The sequence below is a fragment of the Geotrypetes seraphini genome, chromosome 16 (genome assembly GCF_902459505.1).
Source record: "Geotrypetes seraphini chromosome 16, aGeoSer1.1, whole genome shotgun sequence".
Taxonomy (NCBI): Eukaryota; Metazoa; Chordata; class Amphibia; order Gymnophiona; family Dermophiidae; genus Geotrypetes; species Geotrypetes seraphini.
The window spans coordinates 53,613,470-53,638,519 of NC_047099.1; the positions used below are offsets into that span (position 1 = coordinate 53,613,470).

The 25,050-nt window shown below is 43.5% G+C and overlaps 1 protein-coding gene across 1 annotated transcript in view; it reads left to right on the forward strand.

The window, feature by feature from the left end:
- Positions 1 to 8,584, forward strand: part of NOTCH3 (notch receptor 3) — a 195,491-nt gene extending 186,907 nt beyond the window's left edge. Inside the window, exon 34 of the mRNA XM_033923748.1 lies at positions 1,350 to 8,584. Coding sequence (XP_033779639.1) covers positions 1,350 to 2,780 — 1,431 coding nt within the window. The 3' untranslated portion in view covers positions 2,781 to 8,584. The remainder of the gene's footprint in view (positions 1 to 1,349) is intronic.
- Positions 8,585 to 25,050: the final 16,466 nt, after the last annotated feature.

The following is a 25,050-nucleotide window of genomic DNA, read 5'->3' on the forward strand; positions in this document are numbered from 1 at the left end:
ATATAATCAGTTGCTCATTTTTTGGTTTGATCACTGTTTGAATTTGAAAGTTAAAAAACGCAGTTTTAGACAGTACAAGTTAGAAATTTTAAGCTAATTAAAAAGTATTCACAAAAATGAAGAACTATTAATTGTGAATTAATGTAATCATGTTTTAGCTGAATATTTAGTTAACTAATATAATCTTGAGAGCACATGTGGTGAAAGTTTTTAATTATCAAGATGCATTCATGTTAATTTATTACTGAATGGGTATGAATGATTGTGTGTTATATTAATTGTTGTATGTCAGTGCCATGAATAATTTATCACTAGGAGTCCCATCATTTCAAAGTTTTTTTAAAAAAGTAGTCTTTATTTAAAGGTTTATTAATTAAAGTATGAGTTTATGGTAATTAGGGTGTCTATAAAGTTAAAGAATATTTCATTATTAGATAATAGGTTTTAATTGATTGAGAATTAAGATTTTAATCGATTGGTAATTAAGGATTTATTTATATCTTATAAGATTGAAATAATTCAGTAAAGCCTACTAAATTGAACATTTCATTGAAATTATTTAATGATCTATATATCTGTGTATTGATAGTGAACATATAGCTAATAAGTTAATTATTTGAAGTTTAATAATAAATGTTTTATGTTTTGTATGAAATACATTTACAGTATTCAAACTAATTGTTATATATTATGGTATTGGATTTTAAAAAAAATTTCATGTTTTGTATGAAATATACTTACAGTATTTAAATTGATTGTTACACATTATGGTACTGGAAGTTTTTAACACAGTCTGTTGGATGTTTGTGGTGTATGTTTTAATTAGTTATATAAACAACATTTTTGTATTATTTAGAGCTCCTCCACGAACCCTTGAGAAAGCCTTTTGGGCGAAACGGGTCCTGTCGGGGCATGCTATAGAGACACTACAATAAAACGATAAATAAAAATAATTTATGCTGTCTACTAGTTTTTATTTCTGGATCAATAATACAAAAGTAGACAAGCTACACCACACAAGGAGGCAATGAAATGAGCTGAAGCCAGACGTACAGTTGTGGATGCTTTGACATTAATGACTTTGAAAGCCTTGTTGCCATCCTGGTGTTGAATCCGAGCAGTGAGGATGTCAGTCGCTGTGGTTGTTTCCATTTGTCCTCACTTTATCATCTTCTGGACCTTTTAGTGGCACCATCCCTGTCCCTTTTAATATTGGGCCTGATGGGGGTGAGAGATAAATTGTACCTTGTGCCGGGTAATGTGCTTGAGGGAAGCTTACACTACTGTGTTGCACATTCCCCAGTGAGAACCCATCCCTAACTTAACGCTTTTTCTTCATATTATTTCAGGAGGAGACACCGCTCTTCCTGGCTGCCAGAGAAGGAAGCTACGAAGCAGCCAAAATCTTACTGGATCACTTTGCTAACAGGGAGATCACGGACCACATGGACCGGCTGCCACGGGACATTGCTCAGGAGCGCATGCACCATGATATTGTGCAGTTGCTTGACGAATACAACACTGTCAGGAGCCCCCAAGGGCCTGGGAATTCTATTGGGGGCCACACCCTCTCCCCTCTCATGTGTCCTCCCAATGGCTTCATGTCCAACCTGAAGCAGACGCCGCAAGGCAAGAAGAATCGGCGGCCTGGTGCCAAGAATGGTGCGACAGGCAGCACGGCCAGCCTCGCTAGGGAGACCAAGGAAAGCAAGGGACGCAGCAAGAAGCTGGCACTGGATTGCCAGGGATCTTTGATTGAGAGTTCGGTTACCCTCTCACCTGTTGACTCGCTGGATTCTCCTCGGAGTGCCTATGTGACCAACCCTACCTCCCCCATCATGACATCACCAGGAGTCTTTCACCCTGCTGCTCCATCTATGTCTGTGCCCTCCACGCCCATCATTCGTGGCATGATGGACGGGCCCTTTACTGTGTCGCTGGCCCATCTAAGCGATTTGAACGAGGCCCAGAACGCAGCTGCCTCCATTCTGTCAATGAATGCTCTGCAAAACCGCGTCTCCATGTCCACCCTCGCCCACCAGCCCAACTGCATTGTCAACGCAGGCAGCCTGGGGGTGAGCCTGGGCATGGTCAGCCCAGTCAGTATGCCCTTTGACTGGCACGGCAGGATCCCCACATCCCAGTGCAATCCAGTGCTGAATGTGGTACACCCAGGGGGCTCCCATCCCAACCTCCATCAGCAGCAGCTTCCCAGTTTCCAGCAGAGTTTGTTGCTTCAAAACCACCTCTCCATGATTCACGGATCCCAAGTAGTGGCTCAGCAGAGTCCCATCAAGGCACAGCCACCAATAGCAGAGCAGCCTCAGCCTTCGCCTGTGGCACTGGGCCCACCCATGCACCCGCCTCCACCTCCCCCGCCTGCCGGCACACACCCCATCCAGCAAAACATCAGTTGCCTACCAGAGAGAAACAGCAGTCAGCCCATCTCACCCAAGGAGCCACAAGGACCCCGACAGCAGTACTACAAGCCACAGAGTGGTGGTGGTAACCAGGGAATGGAAGATTATCCCACACCCCCTTCTCAGCACAGCTATGCACCAGCGCAAGATGGCACTCCCAAACACTGTCGGCATGTGCCTAATGAACATCCATACCTGACCCCTTCCCCAGAGTCCCCAGAGCAGTGGTGCAGCCCAGCCTCACCCCATTCCATGTCAGACTGGTCAGATTCCACCCCTAGTCCAGCTGTGGTGGGACCCTCGCAGACGAAGATTCCACATCTGCCAGAGCAGGTTGCCAAAATGCAGGTCTTTGCATGAAGTAGGCCCTAGCGCAAGAAGAACAGCATCACCCCTCTTCTTCTTTCACGATGGACTCCAATTTTTGAGCTTTTTGTAGAAGTGGAAAGGGGGGTTCACACAAAATCCTTCTTCCCAGCTGCAAGAAAGATATGTTTCTTTTTCTTTTTCAAACTGATTTTTTTTTTTAAAGGAGAATGTTTTTGACCTTTATCTCCAAGAAGGTATTTCATGAAGTAAAACGATCATTTTAGACACCCCAAGTTTATTGACCTGGAGGCTTAAACTTTTGAAGAAGAAAAACTATGAATGTACTGTTTTTATATTATGTAAAAAGAAAGAAAGAAAAAACACAAAAATGCTCTTTCCTTGGACACACACACACAAAGGAAGTAAAGCAAGGCTTTTTTGTTGTAGAGGAGTATTTTTTTGAAGATGGACACATATATATTTTTAAATTTCCTTTTGAGCATGAAGTTAAGACTCTCTGAAGAGGGACCGAGAAAGATGAAGGGCTGTGGTGAGGGGGGGAGACCCTGTCTTAAAACAGTGATTTCACACTGCCCTTCCCCCTACCCCCCCTTCTTTCCACCGGAGATGAGTGATAAAACCAGCCAGTGTGTAAAGAAAATGCCTGGAGATTCCCAATCACGTTCTTTGTTGGAATTCTAAAAAAACATGTATTTCGTGGTTATACTTTTTTATGTGTATATATATATATATATATGTTAAAACTTTTACAGAAAATGTTTTTCATCAAAGAAGAAGCTGTTTTAACAAATGGTAAATTTAATTGTAGTCTTCAGGTTCTGTCACAACGAAGAATCGAAACAGCAGGAGCGAGGGGTAGAGAGGACATATTCGATAAATGAAAGCTCTTGTCATGCTGGTTTTTGGTTAGGGGGTGGGTGCTCTGAGGTTTTTTGTTATTGAGCCCATGTTGACAGGCACTTCTGGGAGTCTGTGGCTGTTCCTTCCAGAAATCTAGTTTGTGGCCTGCCGGGAGCTGCTTCACAAGTGCTCAAACTGTGCCTGCTGAGTGCTGACCTGCCAAAAATCTCCCGGTTATTACTGCCAAAGTCAGTTCCTGCTCTCCTGAGTACAGCTTTGCTGACACTCTTGTACCTCTAATCATCCTGGCTCCTGTCCAGCAAAGACAAGGCATCCTGACCTGATTTCTGCAACAGGTAATAAGGATTATAGATCGTATGTTGGAGTTCAGAATGCCTGGGCTGTAGACCAAGATCTAAATCTCTTGACGTACCTATGTCTCCATTCCTATTCCCTGGCTCTGCTGTTGGCGCTTGTAACCTTGAGTAAGTCCCTTGTAGTGTCTCACTCACCTAAAATGCACAATTAAATGTGCCAGTTATATAGCAACTGCTACAAATTTGAAAGCACTTTTCTCCCACTTTGAACAGAAGGTGGGAAATCCCAACAGTTTCCGAAATTGCAAATTCTCAATGCTGCCTTCCCTGCCATCTAGTACAGAATCCAGTGCCATAGTGCAGGACCTAGCACCTCTCCCCAACCCCTCCTCTCCTGTGTACACCAAATGTATAATTTACAAGTGTGAAATGTAGGTAGGCCAGGAGGACTTCCCACACTGCTTCAAGATCTAGCAATATCAAGCCGAGAAGTGTCTCTGCTGGTGCTTGCTTGGAAGCAATGGGTCAAACCATGTTGGTAGACAGTGGAGTATGTTTGAAGAGGCTGTTGCGCCCTTGTTATGTTCTGTTGTGTACTAGGTATACGTGTTGGTAAGTGACTTTTAATGTCAACAAGAAGGGTTTTTCCAGTGTACGGGATCACATGACCTGTGGAAGGACCCTTGGACAATTGTGGTTTGGTTTGGCAAGGCTACCAGCCCCTGCTGACTCCCTCCTTGCTCTCATTGAGAGGAAAGTTAAGGAAGTAGCTAAATTCACCCTCGCTTTGCCAGAGATCTCAACTGCCATCATTTGACCAATTTCATTGCAGAGGAGATTCCACCATGGACTCATACTTTGAGAGAAAAGATCAATGGACCATTACGGCCAATGTTGCCATTGTGGACTTTCATCCATTCTGTTTTAATTTCTTTTTGTAACTGATCATATAAATATATATCTATATATATAAATGTTGTCCTCTGTATTTTAGGATCCTGAGGCTTAAAAATGATCACAGCATTTGTGATTTTGTAACACTCCTTTCCTTTCCCTAAGTATCTCTTTGGGCACTTCAACACATTCCAAAAAATGTAATTTATTCACTTAGAAAGGGGGAAAACCAGAGACGTTTAAAGTAAAAATGTATAAAGATTTCCCTTTAACATAAGAAACTAGAGTTTCTGTCTTATGTCAGTTTTGAAACTGTTTGTTGCCTTTCTTTCAAAAGATCAGTAAATTCCATGTATCAGTTTTTCAGAGTGGGTGGTTTTGTTTTTTAATTTACAAAGCTCACAAATCATCTTGGTTCAAGTGGAAACGAATGGCATAGTTTAAGTGGATACTGTAGAATTTGGATTTTAGGTGCTTGCATTAAAGATGTCAGAAGCATTGGCATAATGCAGCATCAAGCGGGGAGATTTTTTTTTTGTAATTGGAGAACGGGGGTCTCTCCTGGCTTCCCTATCTTCCCAGGGGACTATACCATACTCCAAAAGTCATGCTGTTATTTTCTGCTGCACAATTTAAAGGCAGCGCCACATTCCAGCAGGGAGAAGGGGAGGAACACGCCACCCCGCCTTGAGGACATCATTCTACACCCATCTCCTTTATACTAAGAGACTTTTGTCCATTCCTGAGTTTTGACTCACCCCCAATCCTCCTTTCCCATGTCCAGAGACAAAGAGCTCTCGGCCCACCCAGTTACTCTTGTCTTACTGTATTATTGCAAGTCTAACACAATCTCTGGGCTGTCTTCCTCTCTCTCTTGCCTTTTCATTTTCTCTGTGTCTGTCCCAAGCATGCTTGACTTACATAGTAACTAGTAGATGACGGCAGATATAGATTCAAATGGTCCATCCAGTCTGCCCAAGAATTTTCTTTCTTCTTAGCTATTTCTGGGCCAGAAACCAAAGCTCTGCTTGGTACCCCAGCCCATCCAAACCATCGAAGCCCTCCCCAGCCCATCCTCAACCAAACAGCCATATACGGACATAGACCGTGCAAGTCTGCCCAGTACTGGCCTTAAATTTTTCTGATTTGAGATTCTCTGTGTTCATCCCATGCTTTTTTGAACTCTCTTGCCGTTTCTCTCTCCACCACCTCCCTCGGGAGCGCATTCCGGGCATCCACCATCCTTTCTGTACCTGTAATGTGCTCCCAAGGGAGGTGATGGCGAGAAAAACGGTGACACAGAGCTGGTTCTCGTCTCTCTTAATGAATATTTTAGACATCCTCCCACCCTCCCAATAAAGGTTGATTCCTGAGCATGTCATGGCAGGATTAAGGTTTAGGCCAAGGGCATATATGTTTAGAGGGGGCCTTTTCAGATGTGCTAAGATCAGTGGTTTCCAAGACCGAATAATGTTAGCAGAAAGAAGAGCGAGGTAGTTGGGTTGGGAGGGGGCAAAGGCACTGTTGCTCACAGAAATCAGTATTCCTTAGCGCCTGTGCACTGCCAGTCAGCAGGGGGTAGTGGTAGCTGCAAGCAGCCTCTTCTTCTTCTGTCAGCATTTTTCTGCAGTGAGAAGACACTGGAAGAAGTGAAGGCAATGTTGTGTCCACCAAAAATAATCAAAAAATGAACACAACTCAAAAAAAGAAAACTAGTGCACAGAATAATTCTTGTCGCAGTCTAAAAATTCGAAAGGCTGAATTAATATTTTGATCCGTTGAGCTGGTTAATCAAGACAGCAGAGTTTTTTCTCAGGGGATAGACGAATCTGAGAAAAAAACTCTGCCGTCTTGATTAACCAGCTCAATGGATCAAAATATTTCCAGAACAATACATATGTGGTTCTTTTGTCAGCGTTTCCACTACCAGCATCTTAAGTTATCCCCTGAAGAAGCTGATGGGTGAAATGGTTAAAGGCCTCTGTTGGGATATAAGCTAAGTGCTTTTCATTATTCCATGGCTGGTTGAAACAATTTCTTCATTTCTGCTGATGGAACGGTTTGTTTGAGACTGAGTTCCTGTGTGTTTTTTTGTTGCTTTAGGGATTTTTTTTCTCTATATTAATGCAGCCTTTAAAATTTTTAGACTGTGACAAGAATTATTCTGTGAACTAGTTGAACATTATTTAAAGATTAGAAATTATATTTTTCACTAATTTCACACACACATATAAATATAAAAAAAGAAGGGGTTTTTGATCTATGACGATAACCCTTGTTCCCCATTGTGTCCTTGAAACCAAGCCATGAGTTTTGGACATGGGGACATTTGAAGTACTGACATCTTTTCTTTCTTTTTTTGAGTTGTGTTCATTTTTTGATTATTTCTGCAGTTGGAAGCACAGAATCCTATTTATATTACAATTGGGGAGGGGGGGCAGGAACATTGTACTTGTGTGCCTAAAGCTTGCCAAAGGGTTAACCCTGACCGGACTCCATCTTTTGAGTTTCTTTTCATTTCTTTTCTCATGGAGGCTTGCCAGTAAAGTTGCCAACTGGATTCAGATCTGCTCAACCAGGCTGATCCAGTCCTGGGTTTACCCTACTGCGCGCAGGGACTCGCTGTCTTGCTTTTCTTAGGAAATTGCAATGGGGAAATCGGAACCATAAGCCACTGCATGCAATGGGGTAGACCAAGGACTGGATCAATCCTGTCAAGCAAATCTGAATCCAGCTGGCAAATGCATGACTAATAGTCCACCCCAACCTTTTTCTTTTCTCCCCCAAGCATATTTTAAGTTCCTGACGCCTCTGGGGGTAGGATTTGCATTGTACTCCCCGAACCATAGTGGTAGCCCTTGTCTTAAGGTTACTAAATGATCCCAAGTCATCAGGGACATGCGTATCCAGTTCTGGTTTTACTTCCATTGAATACGCTTACCCTACAACCACTTCCACACTTTTCCATGTAGGGGGTCTCGCTAATGACTCTAAATGAAGACATTGCTATTTTTATATCTCTTGATGCACTCCCTCACCCCACCACCATCCCCATTCAAAAATTCTAAACCCAGGAGCGGACAAAAGTCTACCTTCATGACTGGCTTCATTCGGTAATTCTCGTCAAGAAAACATGCCAACATTCCCCCGCCCCACTCTAAGGGTTGAAGCTATACAGAAGACTGAAATGCTTGTGGATGGTTTTTGAGATCTTTGAAAGGTAAGGAATGAGGGGGAAGGGCACCTTTTTATTTTCTTGTTTTAAATGTTTGGTTATATTTTCCCCTTGCAGTTTTCTAAGCAATGAAAACTCTGCGATAACTTTTTGTACATTTCAGCTGAAGTGGAAAAAAAAGGAATTGCCGAATTGTAAATGGGTTCTCTTGTGTAAATATATTGTAGTAATGAGAAGGAAACCATTGTGGCTGGAAATTAGTTTATCCACTAAAATGTTTTCCTTTGAATTTTTTAATTGTATCCTCTGTTAGCGATGTTTTTACCAATGTGAGAGATGGGCCATCCATTGAGTTGACCATTCTTAACTAGGACAAGTTTAGATATATATATAAATATATATATATATATATATAAATATATATATTATTTTTTTTAATACACTTTATTTTTTTTTTATTATTATTTTGAATATCTGTTTTAAACAACTAGATTTTCCAGACAACTTTGTACAGAAAGCGTTCTAGTCTTGTTGATTCAAACATGGCATATAAGATTTTTAAAACTGTAAAGTCTCTGTTCTTAATAAAATTGTAGTTAACAGGAGAACGCATGGGGTGTTTTCCTAATAAATGCCATAACCATGGGCTATTCATTGACACATGGCTGCTTTGAACACTGGAAATATTGTACTGGAAAATGTATCCCTCCTGTCTCTTTCATTAGGTACGTATCCTTCTGTGTGTGTCTCTTCCTTTCTGTCTCTTTAGGTGTGTGTTTTTGTGTGTTCCCCCTGGCTTTGGTATGTGTATATACAATATGGGGCTCATAATTGAAACTTAAACACATCTAAAAACCCTGTCCAAGTCAGCACTTGGACGAACTAAAGACAGGTCTTCCAAGTGCCGATAATCAAACCAACTTTCTGGATGTATCCAGGGACTTTTTAGGCCTCTGAATGCTGCTGTGTGCCCAGAGCTGAAAGGGGCGTATCTGGAGGAGTTTTTACTGCGGGATGTGGGCAGACCTAGACTTAGTCGTCCAGCAAGGATAATTGAATGTTTCACGAGACTTCCTGTACGAAATTTATACGTTGTGACTTAAGACGATGTAAAAACAGGTATACGTGCCAAAAAGGTATCTAAAATAACCAGAGACAATGTAAAGACCCTCACACATTGCCCCAATAATCATTGACCCCCTCACACTGCCACGAATATCAGAATAATAACGTACATACCTGTCTCCGGAACATCAGAACCTGCTATAGGAAAGCCTAGTAGAGCTGCATACAGGTGTCTTGAGATAGAAATTTAATGCTCAAAATGAAAAATATAAAGGGCTGTTTTGCTGGCAGTCCTGGATTTCAAGGTGGAATCAGAGACTACAATTCCCACAGTGCTTTGGGATGTAGATTCAAAATCAAGCCAGGGTAAAATGTCTGCCTTCTTGAAACTAGGTTACTTGGTGGCCCTAATCTCCTTCCTCCACCACAGTTCCATTATTTCTAGCACAATTATGTCCTGGCTCAGGTCATCTTGGCATCGACAACAGCTTCATTATCAATAAGAAAATCACTGTACCATGAATGACCAACTGGCTGCCTACCTGGAGAAGGTGAAAATGCTGGAGACCAAGTTCCTGAAGAACCACAGTAGGCCCGGTATAGTAACCCAGTTTGACTAGAAGGAACACGAGTACATTATTAGCCCAGCGAGTTTCCAGGTTTTTTTTTGTATCATAGAAAAAATGGAAACTCACTGGACTTAGCGGTCCTTTTACTAAGGCGTGCTAACCACTTTAGTGTGTGCTAACGATTAGCGCGCCTTAGTAAAAGGACTCTTAAGTGTATACTAACTTGCTTTTTTTTTTTAACCAAACTTTTCAAACCACCCTCATATCCCATTCTTCAAGCTAAGGACCATAATAGAGCAGTTTACACAACAAATATGCTAAAAGAATAAAAAGAAATTATAATATTTAAACCGCACAAGTGTTAGGAGCAGAGAGAAGAGCGATCTCATCCGTTCAACAACCCAAGTATACCAACACTATGACAGAAAACTATGTTTAAAAATCAGGTCTGTCCCACAGTCAGTGCAACCTCACAGGACACGAGGGAGATGGGATTCAGGTTATAAAACAAGGTTAGGTTGCTCACAGTGGGTCTGTGATTTGCTCAGTCCCTTGACAGATTGTGTTTGTACTCCTGACACAGGCCCCGTGCCTAATCCTTTTTTGGTTTTTTTCCCTAAGTAAGTAATAAAGGCACTTGCCCACTAGTCATCCTCTGTTTTACTGTCACTGTTTCTCCCTTCTTTTTGTTTCTTCAGAAGTTTAAGGCTTGCTTAATCGCTGTGTTCTGTTCTTTGCCCTGTTCCTGGTCTTATTATTTTTGTTGTTGCAAGAGCGTTCTGAGCAGAACTGCGCACTTTGCAACATGTCCCAGAGAACTGTCCTGTCCACTGTGGTACAGCCACCTCGAGTCTTCTGGAGCATGTTGCAAAGGATGCAATTCCACTCAAGACGTTCCTGCAAAAAAAAAAAAATAAATAAATAAATAACAAGACCATGGACAGGGCCAAAAGACAGAGCACACCTGAAACTTTTGAAGAAACAAAAAGAAGGGAGAAACCCTGCAGATCAGCAGCAGTGACAATATAATGTTTGGGATGACCAGTAGGCAAGTGCCTTTATTAATATACAAAAAATACTGAAGGGGTAACTAACTCAACCATTAAACTGATACTGTTGAGTGACTAAAGAAAAGTACTTGAGTATGAGAAAGTCATTTCATGAAAAACTCACTTCATGAAAATCAATCATGAAATTTATACATAATACTTGTCAGTATGCATATCGAATGAAACTCTGCTCAGAGGCATAATGTTCCGCCTCGCCACCCAATCATTGCAGTGTTCAATACGAATTGCTCCAGGTTTAAATGTAACTGTTATTTTGCTAGCTACTAAAGCTATGCTTAGCCTTTGATGGAAAGTGTAGAATGTCAAAAAATCTTTCACTTAACTTAGAAAAGTAGCTGGTTCCGACGTGCCACATTTCGGTCCTGCATCAGGGAACCGACAAGCGAAAGCAGTTAAACTGGAGGTGAAAGCTCTGAAACAAAAATAGGTATGCATGAAAACTACGATATTTGGTGCAAAAAATGGTTAAAAAACTCACTTTATTATGTTAAAATCTATGCATGACTCAATCTAAAGGAAGGTGCTCACCACTAAAGATAATAAATGTTTTGCTCAAGCCGTCCAAAATTGATTTCTTCTTGGTGCAAACGGCAAATACATGCCGAATGAACTATTTAAAGGTTATCACACGCCAAAAAGCGTGATACGTCAGCACGTAGGACTATTACACTAAAACTTCTAACCCACTCATTCTGTCAGTAATTACGTCAGTGTAAAACCCGACATCACCCCGGAATACACCACCCTCCTTATATACAGGGCATCTGGAGATAACAAACATCCCTACTTAACCAAAATGATTAATAATCAGACTACAATCTAAATATATAAAATCGGAGGTATGTATATGTGTGTGTATGTGCCGCGAACACGCAAAAACGGCTTGACCGATTTGAACGAAACTTGGTATGCAGATCCCTCACTACCTGTGGTGATATGTTCTGGGGGTCTCGCGGCCCACCTGCACACGTGGGCGGAGCTACAAACAGAAAATCGGATTTCACCCATTCATGTCAATGGAAAAAATGTAAAAAGCTGCCATTCTCACAGTAATTCAAAAACGGCTTGACCGATTTGAACGTAACTTGGTATGCAGATCCCTCACTACCTGTGGTGATATGTTCTGGGGGTCTCGCGGCCCACCTGCATACGTGGGCGGAGCTACAAACAGAAAATCGGATTTCACCCATTCATGTCAATGGAAAAAATGTAAAAAGCTGCCATTCTCACAGTAATTCAAAAACGGCTTGACCGATTTGAACGTAACTTGGTATGCAGATCCCTCACTACCTGGGGTGATATGTTCTGGGGGTCTCGCGGCCCTCCTGCACACGTGGGTGGAGCTACAAACAGAAAATCAGATTTCACCCATTCATGTCAATGGAAAAAATGTAAAAAGCTGCCATTCTCATTGTGACCAATTTGGACGAAACTTGGTATGCAGATCCCTCACTACCTGGGGTGATATGTTCTGGGGGTCTCGCGGCCCTCCTGCATATGTGGGCGGAGCTACAAACAGAAAATCAGATTTCACCCATTCATGTCAATGGAAAAAATGTAAAAAGCTGCCATTCTCACAGTAATTCACAAACGGCTTGACCGATTTGAACGAAACTTGGTATGCAGATCCCTCACTACCTGGGGTGATATGTTCTGGGGGTCTCGCGGCCTTCCTGCACACGTGGGCGGAGCTACAAACAGAAAATCAGATTTCACCCATTCATGTCAATGGAAAAAATGTAAAAAGCTGCCATTCTCACTGTGACCGATTTGAACGAAACTTGGTATGCAGATCCCTCACTACCTGGGGTGATATGTTCTGGGGGTCTCACGGCCCACAACTCTATTTTGCTTGCCCAAGGGTGGGTTCACCCAAGAATTTATATGTTCTTGCTCCAGGAGGTGAAACTAAAATTGTTGTTTATAATCACGTTTTGCGTTAGTTGTATTGTATTCATTTTGTCAAATATTTCACTTTATAATTTGAATATTGTACTTTTTATTAAGCTGTAAAAAAATACTTTCATTCACCACTATAAAGTATCTTTATTTGAATCCATTTACAGTGTTATTGCTATAATTAAATACCCGTGCTACGCCGGGGTATCAGCTAGTATATTAAAAAAAAAAAATGTATGGTAGTCAAGAGAGGGAAAAAACCGGAAACTAAAACGCATGTATATTATTAACCACACTGTCACACCTAACACTAAAGGAGCTGTTAAGCTTGAAAAAATGAAAAGGTATCAAAAATGCACACAAAAGCTTTCCACTCTATTTCGCTGTTTAAGCCCTGGGGCGACAAAGAACCTAGGGTGTAAATCCACCTTTGTTTTAAAGAGTGTAATCTGGCTTTAAGTTCGCCGCCTCTGGGAAGAGTGGAGGCGTCCAAAATGGAGAATCGCAAAGAGGAGACAGGATGTTTAGCTTCAATCCAATGGTGGGTCAAGGGGGCCTCTAAGACCTCCTTGCCTATTCTGCTCATATGTTCACCTATTCTAATTCGAATACTCCTCATGGTATGTCCAACATGGACATTCTATGATGTATACTACCCCCCTTAGTGTTACAGTTGGTCATTTTTAAAGATTTGCGTTTCTTCACCCATTCGGGGACATTAATGTCTGTTAACCTCACACTATATGGACAAATAGTGCAAGCAGAACATGGTGAATGAATTCCTGTTGAACTACGGTTGGATGTCTCAGAATGGTATTGGGCTTTGATAAGATGCTGTTTAAGGTTCCACCCACGCGAAGAAGCAAATTTTGGAGGATTTTGAAAAACATCATGATATTGTAGAATACTCCAATGTTGACTGATGATTTGTTTGATTTTAAAGGCATGTTGGGAGTGTGGAAGAACACATACTACATCTGTGTCATTATGTTTATTACCCGACAGATGGGGATAGGAAAGGAGTGATTAAGGAGGACAAAGAGGTAGCTGAGAGGTTGAACACGTTCTTCTCGTCGGTCTTCACGTGCGAAGACACATCCAATATACCGGACTCAAAGGAGCTCATGAGGGGGGAACAGGCCGAAAAATTGGAGCATATAGAGGTAAGTCAGGAGGATGTCCTCAAACAGATAGACAGGCTAAAAAGCGGCAAATCACCGGGATCGGACGGGATCCACCCAAGGGTTCTAAAGGAACTAAGACAGGAAATAGCGGGCACAATCCAGCATGTTTGCAACCTATCCCTGAGAACAGGAGAGGTGCCAGAGGACTGGAAACTGGCGAATGTCACACCTATCTTTAAGAAGGGATCGAGGGGTGACCCCGGGAACTACAGGCCGGTGAGCCTGACTTCAGTTATAGGGAAGATGGTGGAAGCGATGATCAAGGACATTTGCGAACACATCGAGAAAAATGACTTACTGCGAACAAGCCAGCACGGATTCTGTAAGGGAAGGTCATGCCTTACGAACCTACTGTACTTCTTTGAGGGAATAAGCAGTCAGGTGGACAAAGGGGAACCCATGGACATCATTTACCTCGATTTTCAAAAGGCTTTTGATAAGGTGCCACATGAAAGGCTGCTTAAGAAGCTGTGGAACCACGGGGTGGGAGGGGATGTACACAGATGGATCAAGCACTGGCTGTCAGGTAGACTGCAGAGGGTCGGAGTGAAGGGCCAATATTCAGACTGGCGGGGAGTCACGAGCGGTGTGCCGCAGGGATCGGTGCTAGGGCCGCTACTCTTCAACATATTTATCAATGACCTAGAAACGGAGGCAAAATGTGAGGTTATAAAATTTGCGGACGATACCAAACTCTGCGGAAGAGTTAGGACCAGGGAGGAGTGTGAGGACCTGCAAAGGGACCTGGACAAGCTGGAAGACTGGGCAAACAAATGGCAAATGCGCTTTAACGTTGAGAAATGCAAGGTCATGCATATAGGAAATAAGAACCCGTTGTTCAACTACAAAATGGGGGGAGCACTGCTGGGAGACAGCGGACTTGAGAGAGACTTGGGTGTGCTAGTGGATGCATCAATGAAGCCATCCGCACAGTGTGCAGCAGCGGCGAAAAAAGCCAACAGGATGCTGGGCATCATAAAGAAGGGTATCACAACCAGGACGCGGGAAGTCATCATGCCACTATATCGGGCGATGGTGCGCCCGCATCTGGAATACTGCGTTCAGTATTGGTCGCCGCACCTCAAGAAGGACATGAGTCCAAAGAAGAGCAACGAAGCTGGTAAGAGGGCTGGAAAACTGCCCATACGCTGAGAGGCTGGATAAGCTGGGTCTCTTCTCTCTGGAAAAGAGGAGGCTCAGGGGAGATATGATAGAGACCTTCAAAATCCTGAGAGGCATAGAGAGGGTGGATAGGGACAGGTTCTTCAGACTGAGAGGGACAACGGGTACGAGGGGGCACTCGGAGAAACTGAAGGGGGATAGGTTCAAGACAAATGCAAGGAAGTTTTTCTTCACCCAAAGGGTCGTGGACACATGGAATGCGCTCCCGGAGGAAGTGATCAGGCAGAATACAGTACAGGAATTCAAACAGGGATTGGACAGATTCCTGAGGGACAAAGGGATCGTAGGGTACTGAAAGGGGTGCGGGGACAAAGGGTCAAGAATTTGATGGGAAGATAGGACTTCGATGAGAAACCAAGGGGTGATTCAGACAGGTCATGACCTGTTGGGCCGCCGCGGGAGCGGACTGCTGGGCGTGATGGACCTGTGGTCTGACCCAGCAGAGGCACTACTTATGTTCTTATCCCTGTTAGACTAAAGTGCCCTTTTATAAGCTCTTTTAATAATAGATGTTGGATATCCCCTTTCTCTAAATCTTGCTTTCATATCTTCAGCTTTAACCACAAAATCACTTCTGGAAGAGCACAGCCTGCCAAGTCTTAAAAATTGACCTGTAGGTATGTTGTTATGGAGATGTCTAGGATGGTAGCTCTCATACCTCAGAAGGTTGTTACGATCTGTGGATTTCTTATAAATTGTAGTATGGAATTTGCCGTCACTTAAAGATATATTAAAATCTAAAAAAGGTAAGGACTGAGTATTAGATTGAGCTGTGAATTGCAAGTTGAGATCTTCTTGATTAGGCCAAACCAAAAAGGTATCAAATTCTGATTTCGTGCCCAACCAGACTGCAAACACATCATCTATATATCGTTTCCATAAAAGTAATTTAGAAAAATGAACAGAGGGATACAGATGTTTTTCTTCGAATCTAGCCACATAGAGGCATGCTACTGTGGGGGGCCATCTTAGCTCCCATAGCAGTGCCTCGGACTTGTAAAAAGAACCAGTGATCAAATTCAAAATAATTTTTGCTCAAAGCTATGTGGGCAATAATAACCAAAAAATCAATGCTTTAGAAGACAATCCCATATTTTCCAAATGCTGTCGAATAATAGCTATGGCTGCCTCCTGCGGAATATTTGTGTATAACGCGGTGATGTCGAGAGTCACTAACATAGCATGATCTGGAATATCCTGATAAGTACTCAAGTGTTTAATCATAGAGCCTGTGTCTTTCACGTATCAGATACTTAAAGGAACCTCATTCTTCAATTGTAGATCCAAGAACTCGGATAGGGGGTTCAAGAATAGAGCCTATACCCGCCACTATGGGGCGTCCCGGGGGCACCTCCAACAATTTGTGGATTTTAGGCACAAAATAAATCACGGGAATGATAGGATGTTGGCATCTCAAAAATTTATATTCGCCATCCGTGATGGTGCCTGCTTCTAAAGCTTGTACCAGTATATGGGAAATGCCTTCCTGTAATTCATCAGTGGGGTCTCTATCTATTGGCTGGTAGTATGTTGTATCAGACAACTGTCTCCAAGCTTCTTGTTCATAAGAAACTGCGTCCATAATTACTACCCCTCCCCCTTTATCTGCAGAACGAATCACTATGCTGGAATCAGTTGTTAGAGATCTTAGTGCAACTCTTTGTGCTGCAGTTAGATTGTCCTTTATAAATGTATGTTGCGTTTCCAATGTTGTGATATCCCTCTCTACAAGCTGTTCAAATACTTTGATATGTGGGTCTACAGGACCCAGGGGACACCACTTGGATCGGAGCCTCTTAGAGAGTAGTTTATGCCCCACTTCCTCATCTTGGATATCTGATGCCTCTTGCTGAGAACTGAAGAAATGTTTCAACTTTAGTCTACGAATGAATTTAAATAATCCTATAAGGGTGTCTAAAGGATTATATTTGACAACAGGGACATATGCCAGGCCCTTCTCCAAAAGATCTAATTCTACATTAGTAAAAATTTTACTAGATAGATTAAACACATTGGAATGAGTAGTTATTGCCTGGGATTCTTTTGTCTGGTCGATCTTTGATTGGTTCCTTTTGTATTGAAGGACAAAAATATACAGGAAACAAAATGATGCCTGCATGGGAATCTAATAAAGATCAGTTCCAGTTGTCTATGCTGTTGTATACGTGCTTTACATACAATCTGCTCTTCAGCTGCCTGTACTGTATTCATGTTTTACATTTTTCAGCGTGATGCCTGCTTGGAGCTCTAATATAGATTTTATCTTCTGCTGTCCATACTGTATTCATGCTTTAGGTATATCCATAAAAGTTCCTCCATCACCAGTGAAGGGCTGTTTTGATAGATATCTGCTCCACAAGCTATAGCCTTTTAATGCCCCCCTCAGCCTCAAAACATTCTGATATAGCCATCCCCCAAACAAAAACCTTGGTCTAGTGCCCATCGCACATAGTGGTGTCCTGAGCTAGCCTCTCTCACTTCTTAGTCTGCATGCACACACTCTTTCAGGGAAAGACCGTGCTAGAAACCCTGATTTTGAAAATTGGGACACACAAGCTGTCCTGTTGAGTCAAACACTTGGTTTAGGGGGCTGAGAGGTACTCGGAGCATTTCCTGGGGGCACTTGTTAAGGAGATGGCTGGTTTGGCAAATGAGGTGATTATGTCGAGTATGCATTCAGCTGTGTTCCTATGGGCTCAAGGGGTGTTGCACAAGATGCAGAGGGAGGAAGAGGAATGAGAGATAACCTTCTGCTATAGGTTCAAACTGCTGAATACACATTCCTGCCTGAGTGGACTAAATTGAATACCACCAGGGATGTGCAAGAGTTGCAGCCACAGAGAGCAAAAGGGAAGTAGGGGTACAAAATTGCTACCTGTTCATTACCTCCTCTTTGTGGGTGGGGCAGAGTGTGATTCTGGCTTGGTACATTTCTGGCTATCACACTTTTATCCAAGAGAATATCCTGACACCAAGAACTGTATTCCACCTTGATCCTGGTTTCCTGCTTCAAATCCTCCCTAAACTCTGCTTCCTACCACTATCCTTGCGCATCAGCTGAACTGCCAAATCCTACCTAATACAGTAGACTCTCAGTTAACCGGCACCCATGGGGATTGATAGATGACGGATAAATGTAGTTTCTGGTTGCTTGAGAGAAACTATTAAAAATGGGCCTAACTAGTGCAGAACTCAGCTATCCACCTCCTGTAGGTGTACCAGACGTCAGGGCATGTCCGTGCGTCCGGACGGCTTTTCAAAACCCTTATACTGGCACATAAAATCTTCCATGCAACATATAATAAGTTTTAGTAAGAATAATAATTGCCGCTGCTGGGTCAGATCAGTGGTCCATCGTGCCCAGCAGTCCACTCTCACGGTGGCCCCTAGGTCAAAGCCCAGTGCCCTAACTGAGTCTAGCCTTACCTGCACACGTTCTGGTTCAGCAAGAACTTGTCTAACTTTTTCTTGAATCCCTGGAGGGTGTTTTCCCCTATAACAGCCTCCGGAAGAGCATTCCAGATTTCTACCACTCTCTGAGAGGAAAAATGATCTCAGAAACCTTCTTAAAACCACAGTTGGAGACACTATTCTGAGCAAACAGAATAGAAGCCACACTGTGTCAATCCATTAACTCCAAAACTATGGTGTCTGCAAATTTGAGCAGGTGATAAGTCAAACTGAGTGTCCCCATGGACCTTCCACACACTAACCAGACTCCTCCATTATCGCCGGTGCTTTTTCTGAATTTCTTCCCATTCTGCATCCATAATCGAAGCCGGCAAAAACACACACATGTGACACACAATAAGAGTATAGGGGAAGAGGAAAGAAGGTACCAGGTCTCGAAGCAAAGCAAAATCAAAGAGAGGCACTGGAGACCTGTGGACACTGAGGCCCTGATTCTACATAGTGCGTCCCGATTTTAGGCAGCTGTAGGCGTCCTATAGCTGTCTAATCAGCCAATCGGGATGCACGTTTTTTTAAAAAATATGCTCCCCAGGCAGGCTTTCTATATTGAAGGCGAGGCCAGCAAGACACCTAAGCTCGCCTAAGGGCCTTAGGCGAACATAGGGTGCCCAATCCCTCCTGCTATAAGTATACCGACCGCCCCCCCCAACACTACCGACACTTACACACACACCCCGACACTTACACTAAGTCTAAGGCCTGATTGGCCCAGGCGCCTTAGAGCCTGGGCCAATCAGACCTTAGATTAAGTGGGGATGGGCGGACCCGCTATGCCTAAGGCCTGATTGGTCCAGGCTTCTAGAGCTTGGGCCAATCAGGCCTTAAGCTTCGGAAGGATGGGCCGGGAAGGGGCGGGCTCGCCTCATTTCGACGAGACGGGCCTGCCGGCTGCATGGGCAAGTGTCGTCTGGCCAACAAGGAAAGGTTAGTTTGGTTGGGGGGAGGTTTGAGGGCTGTTAGCGCGGGGGGGGGGGGTGCGGAGGAGGTGCGTCTTCCGGCATGAGGGATTGGGCACCCTCCTGCCAGCGATCGGTAGTGTCGGGGGGGGGGGGGAGCGGTCGGTAGTGTCGGGGGGGGCATCTTCTGGCAGGAGGGATTGGGCACACTCCTGCCAGCGATCGGTAGTGTGGGGGGGGGGGGCGGTCGGTATACTTATAGCAGCAGAGAGATCCCTTGCCGCAATAAGTATAGCGGCTGCGTCTACTTACAATGTAGGCCAACAAAATGCTGGTCTACATTGTAAGTATCTCTTCCTCTACTAGGGAGATGCGTAGGGCCGCCTAGGTTCGCCTAAGGCGAGCTTAGGTGTCTTGCGGGCCTCGCCTTCAATATAGAAAGCCTGCCGGGGGAGCATTTTTTTAAAAAAACGTGCATCCCGATTGGCTGATTAGACAGCTGTAGGACGCCTACAGCTGCCTAAAATCGGGACGCACTATGTAGAATCAGGGCCTGAGCCTTTATTTACAGCCTGTATCAAAGTTTCATAACAAGTAAAGTTCCAAAAACAAACAATGAGGTCCCAACTAGGATCCAAGTTTCAGCTATATCATCGCCTTCCTCAGGGGACAATTTCCTACAATGAATCTTGTCCACCATAGAAAAACTTGAAAAGCTCTGTGAACGCGTTGGCGTCTCTCTATCCAAAAAGAAGTGCCCAAAAAAATAAGACTCCATTTATTTACTTAAGGGATTCATTTACTAATGGATGCAAACCTTCGATGCAGGATTACTGCAAAACAACAGACTACATCAAAATGTGTTAAAGCATTTTGAAGTATTTTGCCTGTAAATGGTAGTAACCTGTGCATTACTTATTTAAAATAATATATATATATATATTATGGAGGGAGATTGTCATGGCCATGTCTTGAAATCTCTGTCTCAAATATTGGGTCCCCTTGGCAGCTCTGTTAATTGCTATTGTGGCAACATATGTCAAACTGTCCTGCCAATAAAGTTGTGTCGTTTGCTCCCCCCCCCCCATGGGAGCTGCAGGCAGGTTACAGCAGCTCTCTCCTCCAATTAGAGCCAATCCTTCTGAAGCCCATTAGTCAGATATTCTAGCCAATAGGATATAGAGCAGGGGTAGGGAACTCCGGTCCTCGACAGCCATATTCCAGTCGGGTTTTCAGGATTTCCCCAATGAATATGCATGAGATCTATTTGCATGCACTGCTTTCATTGCATATTTATTGGGGAAATCCTGAAAACCCGACTGAAATACGGCTTTCGAGGACTGGAGTTCCCTACCCCTGATATAGAGGGAGATGGGTGTACTAACTGGAACACAAAACCACTTCCCATCTTGCTTTGCTAAGTGTCTTTAGGAGAGGTTTCAGAAGGTCTGCCCTAAGTGACAACCCATCTGATTAACAGTTAATCTGGTACTGGAAGTGAAGGTTAAGATTTGTAGAAGTGTTACTGCAAACTAGTTACTGCAAACTAGCCAAGTTTTCAGGATATTCTTAATGATTGCACAATGAATCTTATTTGTGTGCAAATACTATATATATTGATGCATATTCACTGAAAATCTGACTGGTTTAGGGCCTTCTGGTATTGAAGTTTGACATCCCTGAAACCAAGCTTCTCAGAGCTCCCAAGATACACAGTCCCAGGAGGGAGATTTGGGGCCAGTCCTGGATTTCTGACCCTATTGTGGTGCATTATGGGACCTGCAGCATTGATTTCAATGGGTAGGATCAGGAACTATAAATTCCACACTGCCTTAGGCCATTTCAAAAACCAGGACTTCCTATCCTGAGACTAAAATTCTGGCTTCTCCATCTGAAACCTCCCATCTGTTTAGGACCTGGGACTAGGTCTGGGACTCCAGCTAAGGACTTTGAATAGACAGAACAAATCTGAAAACTTGGAGTGGGTTCAGAAATAGCATAGAGATCAGGATACTGAGGAGGTTTTCACATGAGGAGGGAACATTAAAGAGACCCTTTAAAGTGGGCCAGGGCTGCCCAAGAAGGCAGTGCAAGCAAATCTCTCTCATGCATGTTCATTGTGGATATCCTGAAAACCTGGCCTGCCAGTAGATCTCGAGGACCAGACTTGGGCAGCCCTGAACCCCTCTCTTCCATTAGAATTTGTACAGTATCAAGGGATGGAATATTAAGCTCGGGAGGTTATGACACTTTCCTTTAAAACTTCTAGCAAGGCCGTTTTCCTTATACTCTCTAATCTCAGGAGGTTTAGGGCAATCTACTTCACACCCTCTACTATGCTCTGAAGTGTTCTCCTGAATCAGTCTGTCTCCTGCTATGGTGCAGGTTCCTTTATTTTCTCAATATATGCTCTGTATCAGTCACCTACAGACTACCAAACACCAAGCTTAGGGAGCTGAGGTTGGGCTGTTTAAGGCTGGTGTGAGGTTAACTAAACCACTGCAGTTATTATGGTATATGTGACTCTTGTCTCCTTAAAGCACTAGCAAACCAGAAGTGCAAATCTCTGCTATCATGTGGCTAAATTCTAAGGATCAAATCCCATATGGGATGTCTGCTACTGTCTGTTTTCAAACTCTGCTCAGCAAAGAGAAATATAAGGGGAGTAAAATATCACTTTCTCTCAGCGAAGGAGTAGTGGCTCAGAGAAACATGGTCCTAATGTGTTTTAGAGCGTTTCTGTGCTCAAATCCTTCACTTATACTTGTTTTGCAGTTGAATCGGGGAAATAGAGGTATAAGGGGAATAAAAGCAAACACAGGGTAAATACTTGATTGGTGGATCAGATAAAAGTGAGTATCCCCCATGTTGGAGAGGGGCCTGGATTTGATTCATACAGCTGAATCCAGGATGGAGAAGAGTAAAGGGAAGAAAAAGTAAGCTCCTTGTACCTAGCTGACTGGTGGCTCAGAGGAATGTGATTAATTCCTATGTTGGTGAGGTCCAGGGTTTGAATCCCACATTCCCACCTGTTTTGCAACTGAGTCCAAGAAGGAAAGATATAAAGGGAAGAAAAAGCATGCTGCTATTACCTAGCTGACTTGTGGCTCAGAGGAACGTGATTAGCTCCTATGTTGGTGAGGTCCAGGGTTTGAATCCCACATTCCCACCTGTTTTGCAACTGAGTCCAAGAAGGAAAGATATAAAGGGAAGAAAAAGCATGCTGCTATTACCTAGCTGACTTGTGGCTCAGAGGAACGTGATTAGCTCCTATGTTGGTGAGGTCCTGGGTTTGAATCCCACATTCCTACCTGTTTTACAACTGAGTCCAAGAAGGAGAGGTATAAAGGGAAGAAAAAGCATGCTACTCATACCTAGCTGACTTGTGGCTCAGAGGAACGTGATTAGCTCCTATGTTGGTGAGATCCTAGGTTTGAATCACACATTCCCACCTGTTTTGCAACTGAGTCCAAGAAGGAGAGGTATAAAGGGAAGAAAAAGCATGTTGCTATTACCTAGCTGACTGGTGGCTCAGAGGAAAGTAAGTAGCCCCTATGTTGGAGAGGTCCAGGGTTCAAAACCTACCTGTTTTATAGCTGAGCTCAGGAAGGATAGGTATAAAGGGAAGAAAAAGCATGCTGCTCATACCTAGCTGACTTGTGGCTCAGAGGAACGTGATTAGCTCCTATGTTGGTGAAGTCCTGGGTTTGAATCCCACATTCCCACCTGTTTTGCAACTGAGTCCAAGAAGGAAAGGTATAAAGGGAAGAAAAAAAGAGCAGCTCATACCTAGTTGACTGGTGGCTCAGAGGAACGTGATTAGCTCCTATGTTGGTGAGGTCCTGGGTTTGAATCCCACATTCCCACCTGTTTTGCAACTAAGTCTAAGAAGGAAAGGTATAAAGGGAAGAAAAAAAGAGCAGCTCATACCTAGTTGACTGGTGGCTCAGAGGAACGTGATTAGCTCCTATGTTGGTGAGGTCCTGGGTTTGAATCCCACATTCCCACCTGTTTTGCAACTGAGTCCAAGAAGGAAAGGTATAAAGGGAAGAAAAAAAGAGCAGCTCGTACCTAGCTGACTGGTGGCTCAGAGGAACGTGATTAGTTCCTATGTTGGTGAAGTCCTGGGTTTGAATCCCACATTCCCACCTGTTTTGCAACTAAGTCTAAGAAGGAAAGGTATAAAGGGAAGAAAAAAAGAGCAGCTCATACCTAGTTGACTGGTGGCTCAGAGGAACGTGATTAGCTCCTATGTTGGTGAGGTCCTGGGTTTGAATCCCACATTCCCACCTGTTTTGCAACTGAGTCCAAGAAGGAAAGGTATAAAGGGAAGAAAAAAAGAGCAGCTCGTACCTAGCTGACTGGTGGCTCAGAGGAACGTGATTAGTTCCTATGTTGGTGAAGTCCTGGGTTTGAATCCCACATTCCCACCTGTTTTGCAACTGAGTCCAAGAAGGAGAGGTATAAAGGGAAGAAAAAGCATGCTGCTCATACCTAGCTGACTTGTGGCTCAGAGGAACGTGATTAGCTCCTATGTTGGTGAAGTCCTGGGTTTGAATCCCACATTCCCACCTGTTTTGCAACTGAGTCCAAGAAGGAGAGGTATAAAGGGAAGAAAAAAAGAACAGCTCATACCTAGCTGACTGGTGGCTCAGAGAAATGTGATTAGCTCCTATGTTGGTGAAGTCCTGGGTTTGAATCCCACATTCCCACCTGTTTTGCAACTGAGTCCAAGAAGGAGAGGTATAAAGGGAAGAAAAAAAGAACAGCTCATACCTAGCTGACTGGTGGCTCAGAAGAAAGTAAGTAGCCCCTATGTTGGAGAGGTCCAGGGTTTGAATCCCATGTATTCACTTATTTTATAGATGCCCTAAGGCTAACCTTAAACAGGAGCTAGCTGGAGGGGAACCCTGCACCACACCAAAGGTGCCAATGGGCAGTCTGACACTGGAGGTGGGCATTCCTCCTGCCATATGTAAAGGTACCGGTGGTGGGGTACAACGGGTAGACAGCAGCGGCAGCATCCCTCCAGTAATTTTTTTTGAGTTGCTGGGAGGGGGCACTGTCACGGGGCATTTTTTTCCCCTATTTCCTTTTATTGGCAAGATATTTTGCGTGTAATACACACAAAATATCTGTGCCATTAAAAAATAATGAAAAAAACCAACCCCGGCAGAAGCCCTGACACCAGTGACAGGAAGCTGCTTCTCCTATCATTACTGTCAGGGCTGCCCCAACTCAATCGCTCACTGACCGATTGAGTTGGGGAGTTTGCATGCAAATGATTTGCACCTCCATGCAAATCATCTGCAAGCAAACAAGATAGTGAATCAATTGCTGTTTCAAAATTGGCCAGAGAATTGGCCAACAGCGACTGAATCATTGAATCTGGGCCTATATCACCCTCCTGTGACTCACAAGACAGACAATGTAAGGCGATGAGGTGTCCCTGTGAGCCTTTATACCTAAACCTATAGACACTTCCAGCTCTTTACAGCAATAATCCCTTTCAGGTCCCTTTACCCCTTTCTTCCTCCCTCAATAACTCACAGCTCCCATCCTCTGACCCCATTCCCAGCTTCTCCTAAATCTCTTTTCTGCGAACTCCTGTCTTCATTTTCCCAGGCAGTAAACCCAGTATTCTTCTCTCTCAAATCCCAGCAAATGTCCTGGTCAGTTTATAGTTTTAGCATTTGCTAGTCCCCTTTATCAAAATAAAGGCCAAAGCTGTTTACAAT